Source organism: Periplaneta americana, chromosome 1 (genome assembly GCF_040183065.1).
Source record: "Periplaneta americana isolate PAMFEO1 chromosome 1, P.americana_PAMFEO1_priV1, whole genome shotgun sequence".
Taxonomy (NCBI): domain Eukaryota; kingdom Metazoa; phylum Arthropoda; class Insecta; order Blattodea; family Blattidae; genus Periplaneta; species Periplaneta americana.
This window is the reverse complement of record NC_091117.1, coordinates 26,175,889-26,181,888: the sequence shown is the minus strand read 5'-3', so window position 1 is coordinate 26,181,888 and position 6,000 is coordinate 26,175,889. Positions and strand designations below refer to the sequence as shown.

General features: G+C 35.2%; 1 protein-coding gene across 2 annotated transcripts in view; it reads right to left on the bottom strand.

The window, feature by feature from the left end:
• Positions 1-1,560: 1,560 nt before the first annotated feature.
• Positions 1,561-6,000, bottom strand: part of LOC138692222 (kinesin-like protein Klp61F) — a 163,657-nt gene continuing 159,217 nt past the window's right edge. For both annotated transcript variants that reach the window (XM_069815389.1, XM_069815474.1), the window contains exons 18-19: positions 2,740-2,889; positions 1,561-2,504 (exon numbers count right to left, since the gene is read on the bottom strand). In XM_069815389.1, coding sequence (XP_069671490.1) covers positions 2,376-2,504; positions 2,740-2,889 — 279 coding nt within the window. In that variant the 3' untranslated portion in view covers positions 1,561-2,375. The remainder of the gene's footprint in view (positions 2,505-2,739; positions 2,890-6,000) is intronic.

Here is a 6,000-nt window from a genome sequence, read left to right as displayed (position 1 = left end):
CTGTTATTTTTTTTTGTAAGGTGATACAGTGAAACTTCCCAACAGCGGACACCGCCGGGGAAAAATAAAATGTCTGTTATTGAGAAGTGTCCGCTATTTAGAAAATCGTTAGTATAGGCCTATATACAGTACATTAAAATTTCTCATACATATTCAACACTATATTTTACAGTACAGTACAGTAGACAGTGAGATTGTTTACAGTATTCATCCAGAGAGAAATCGTACCAGTAAATGTTTCGTAAATGAAATAAACATCACTAATCTGAGTTTTTCCCAAATTAAACTTTGTGGCCAGCTCACTAACACTTAATTTCTCCTTCTCACTATGCTTTACAATATCCACTTTCTCTTTTAGTGACGAAAGTTTACGTTTTTGACATTTTTAATGTGACTGTTCTTCCGAACACTCAACTTGACAAACTAAGATGTTCACGTACAGTATCACAAATAACAACTGTGCTGCTTACCTTCAATAAAGTACAAGAACGTTCAAATATATGATAATGATTGTTGCAAAGAATTCCGTTTAATTTACAAGCGTCTTTTTCTTCTTTTTTCTTTCACGCTGTCTGTTATTTAGAAGTTTTAATTGTTGTTCGAGATACATTTCAGTGTCTGCGTCCATTATTGAGAATGTCCGCTATTTGGAAGAATTTTATCACAAGGGCCAATATTATTTTGCAGGGGAATTTTAAAATGTCCGCTATTGGGAAGTGTCCGTTAAGGGAAGTTTCACTGTATATGCATATTCCAAAGAAAAGAAAAATTTCACATATACCTTCATGTTCATGAATGAAAATACAGTAGGAACTCGATTATCCGAACCTCAGTTATCCAGATGTGAAGAGCCCATCTCTTCTTTATTTTTTTTTACTACTGTACAGTGATTCAGAACACCTCAAAATCTGTGCTTCGTTGGCTGGTCATGATAATATCTTTGAAAAACATTGGAGTGCAAGAGGTCAAATGACTTTATTGTCAAACGCCTGGCATTAGAAAACAACAACTACCGTACAGTATGTCTGTGTGTTACGTAAGTAGAAAGGAGAGGGAGTGATAGTCGCTTGTTTACTTCTGTGGCAAGTGTCGGCCGGCCTGTACGTTCTCAGTTGTTCTGTTATCGTCTGTTAATGACAGTCACTTTGTTTAGTGTTCTGTGCGTGCGATGTCGAACTCAAAGTGGAGAAGAGTTGTGTTAACAATCAAAGACACATTGAAGATTTTCGATCGTTTAAAGAGAGGCGAATTGGGCCGTTCACTATCAGAAATTTATCCACTGCACATGTATTGCAATAAAGTTTCTGTAGCATTCTGAAATTCTTGGTTATATTGTTTTAAAATTTTGAATTCGATTATCCGGATTTTAGATTACCTGGATGACCCCTGGTTCCAATTAGTCTGGAAATCGAGTTTCTACTGTACATAATTTTACTGATATTTCGTCTCTTTTAGGAATATTAAAACAATGACATTTTATTTTATATTTAATGACAGAGTTTAATTAAGAAATTACTAATTATATACTGCAATAGCAGAGAATAAGACAATATCGTGATGTCTAATTACATTAATTTTTATTTCATATTGGCTCTAGTAATTAAACATACATTAGTCATGGTTGCTCATTTAAAAAAAAATATAGCGGATCTTTTATACTTCATAGTCATTGGTAATGGTATTGAGACTTTGAGAAAGAACACATTTTCAAGAATACAGTATCAGGTAATATAAAAATCTATTGCTTACAATAAATGTCTATGACTATTGTAAAATACAAACTCATTGTTAATTACTTTCGAAATGAACTCAGTTCAACAGCCTGAACATTAGGAAGGAGGTAGAAACTATTTTGAGTGTAACGGTGGGACAGTAGATATGCATCAGCTGTACAGAATAATCCAGTTCACATCTGAACAATACCATATTATGCAATGTTATTAGATAAAGAGAAATAAACTTTTAATTTTACTGTTTAATAAAATTTAGTACAAACGCAAATATGAAATCAATAAACAATTCAGAACTTTTTATATTTAACAGGAGAAAACTACGCCCATAGTCATTTTCACTTCTCTTATACAGTATTTGTTTTCTAAATAGCTATCACTTGTTCATTTGCAAAAAATATTACATAGATAAAATATAATTTAAAAACACTCTTTCTTCATAAGTGAAAAAAAAAAAAAAAATTATAAAGTAAAAATTGCTTACGTATAAAAATATTCACAATTCCTTTCCACTAGAAATCTAATTCAGACAAAATGAATTAGGTTTTGTAATATTTTATGGGAAGACACAGGGATGAATGGGGTACAAATATTAGTGAACAGTTTATTTCCTCAACAATTGAAAGAAAGAAAAATAAAAGCCAATCAATTCTGGGACTGCAAGGCTTTTCGAGGTGCTGATGTCTTCATTGGTTGTTGCCTCTTCTTATGTATTGTATCTTCTGACCGATACCTTTTCGTGCTGGCAACATTAGAGTTTTCTTTATCAACATCCTATATAACAGAGAAGATAATATTCCTTAAAATACTACATTCATCTTGTACTTTTAAACAAATTCTTGGATTGATTTTTTAAATGCACAATAAGAAGTCTGACACTGCCATAATTTCACCACACAAAATAAGTAACATACAACCACCATCACTACCCTATATTATTCTATATCAACATTTTAAAACCATAGAAAGAAATAAAGTAAAAAACTTGTATTTGTTAAACTTCACTAACCTCTTTTGACGATGCAGGCTCACTACGGACAGATATATTGAAGAAAGTTTCAGTTTCACTGGATATGTCTGTAGTAGACAATGATCTCGTAGGATTTTCATCATTATTATCCAGGATTCGTGAACTTCGGTCATTCCTCATGGAGTCAATCTGCAGAACAAATTATATGATGCACAAAAGCACTCAGACTTCAGTAAGATAAAAACAAGAAGCTGAATATATCTTGTTATGAACATTTGCACTTAACAAAATTATTATTCTATAACCCACTGCAGAACATGGTACAGTTAGCCAAACTAATTTGTTCTCGAGACATGAAACACCTTGCACTGATTTGGTTTTGAGATCTCTTAACAAAGTACTGAAATTAAAAGCCATACTATTTTCCAGAAGAACTCACTCCTGAAGACTTCAATTTGAGTCACATCATGTATGTATGTATGTATGTATGTAAAGCCAGGACGAGAAGTTATGGCACCAGCACAAGGGGCGCATTTTAGTTCGTTTACTTGGATTCACCCTCACACTCAACTGGAGGAGTGTTGGGTTAGTTTGTTACTAGCATTCCGAGTGTTCAGATCGTTCTGCTACTACCGCTATTGCTAATACTGAAAACATTGTCCTTCTGAGCACCCTCATTATGGCATTGTCTAAGGTGTGAAATCATAGAGTAGTTCAAAGTCAAGGACATGAAATAGCATAAATTGTATGGAAATTCATGTTAGAAGAGGCTGTAAATGGAATACCAACTCCATTGAAAAGCATGTGTGCAAGAGTACTGGCTGCCACTGGTATTTCAAAGCGACCTTGACAAGAATCAAGAAAGAAGGGAAAAATATTGAGACAGGAACAGCAGATTCTTTCTCCAGTCCAGAAAAATCACAGCTGAAAAAGAAGATTGGTTGCAGCTGTAGACAGTTCTGATGAGGAAGTCATAAGAAGACTCATCTATAATTTCTACGCTATGCATAAGCAGAGGCCGACTCTGCAATCGCTTCTTCCAAGAATGGATATCAGTGTATGATTATGTGAAGAAAGTAGAGAACAATTACATTGAAAGTGAGCACGTGATGGACAGTATTTTGGAGAACATTTCCATAATCTTAGGGACATCTGATTCCAGCACAGATCAGTCATCAGATTCGGACGGAGAATAAGAATATAAAGATGGAATAGCGGGCGTAATTTCATTAGGTACCTTCGGACTCTTGAGTAGGAAAGTGGTGATACTAAGATAAGACGAATGTTTTTAGAAAGAGATGAAACGGATATGCCTGCCGCTCTGAGCTTGAGAACCGTAACCCAAACAACCCCCACTCCTCTACCCTGCTGGCCGGAAATTTAAAACTTTGCGCTTGGTGCCATAACATCTCGTTTCAGCATTATGTATGTATAGGTTTTTCTATTTCTACTATTTGACGTAATGTGTGTAAGAAATATTGCAGAGCAAGAGAGTTAATTGCTTTATTTCCAAGAACTCAGCATTAGTTTAACAACAACAACCACATCATCATTATCATCATCATCTGACATTAAGGTCAATATGTAGCCCTTATTTCTTTGTTTACTTTACTTTTTCTTATTGCAAAACATGACTAACAAATTTTCAGGGTTCTCTGTTGTAATACATATGTCGTCTGTTATCTATGATGTTTTTGGATACTGAAAATGATCATTCAGCATCACATGAGATTACTGGATAAAATTTGAATGTACAAATCGTGAGTCTGTAAGATTCAGGTTCAAGCAAGTCACACTTTCTTGGCAAAATACATTTTTTACTTTGATCACAGTGCTGTATCAGAGTTTTTTGATAGCATCATGTCTAGTTGTATCTTAACAGCTTCACCAATAGATCTCGTGCATGAGAAATGTGTTCTGATAGGAATTCTACTTACTTACTTACTGGCTTTTAAGGAACCCGGACGTTCATTGCCGCCCTCACATAAGCCCGCCATTGGTCCCTATCCTGAGCAAGATTAATCCAGTCTCTACCATCATATCCCACCTCCCTCAAATCCATTTTAATATTATCTTCCCATCTACGTCTCGGCCTCCCCAAAGGTCTTTTTCCCTCCGGCCTCCCAACTAACACTCTATATGCATTTCTGGATTCGCCCATACGTGCTACATGCCCTGCCCATCTCAAGCGTCTGGATTTAATGTTCCTAATTATGTCAGGTGAAGGATACAATGCATGCAGCTCTGCGTTGTGTAACTTTCTCCATTCTCCTGTAACTTCATCCCTTTTAGCCCCAAATATTTTCCTAAGGAACTTATTCTCAAAAACCCTCAATCTCTGTTCCTCTCTCAAAGTGAGGGTCCAAGTTTCACAACCATACAGAACAACCGGTAATATAATTGTTTTATAAATTCTAACTTTCAGATTTTTTGACAGCAGACAAGATGACAAAAGCTTCTCAACCGAATAATAACAGGCATTCCCCATATTTATTCTGCATTTAATTTCCTCCCGAGTGTCATCTATATTTGTTACTGTTGCTCCAAGATATTTGAATTTTTCCACCTCTTCGAAGGATATATCTCCAACTTTTATAGTTCCATTTCGTACAATATTCTGATCACGAGACATAATCATATACTTAGTCTTTTCGGGATTTACGTCCAACCCTATCTCTTTACTTGCTTCAAGTAAATTCTAAGAATTCTACTACTTTCAATAATTAAGGACCTAACATTCTAAATGTGCTAAGTGTCAAAAACAACTTTCTGAGACATTGATGAAAAACACAGTGCGAAATGCATGTTGAGATACCTACAACACCATCTTTTGGCAAACGAATGAGTCACTTACTGCTGAGCTACGACAAAGACAATTTAGTATGATATTCTCATATGGATGTTTCTCCCTTAGATTGAATAAAATAAAATTTGAAAAAACTGGCACTTAGTACATTCAGAATGTTGTCTTCATTTGTGCAGTAGGCATCATGAACAAACACACAAAAACCGCATAAAATATACAACTAAATCACGCACTTGACACTTAAGACTGCTGGCATGCCAACTGAGAATTAGTGAAATAAAGAAACCGTGGGTAGGGATTGTTACAGTCAGGTAGGTAGGAATGTTTGGGAATGCTTCTTGTTGTTCAGTTCAACAGAACAAAAGCAAGGAGTGACTGTTTTGGTTTTTTCACAGCTGCTCTTCATATGCAAGGAATTTCCAGCCACTGAGTACAGTAGACCAAAAAATATTCCGTGCTGACGACCAAACAATCCAGAATCTTGTTTTCTTTTT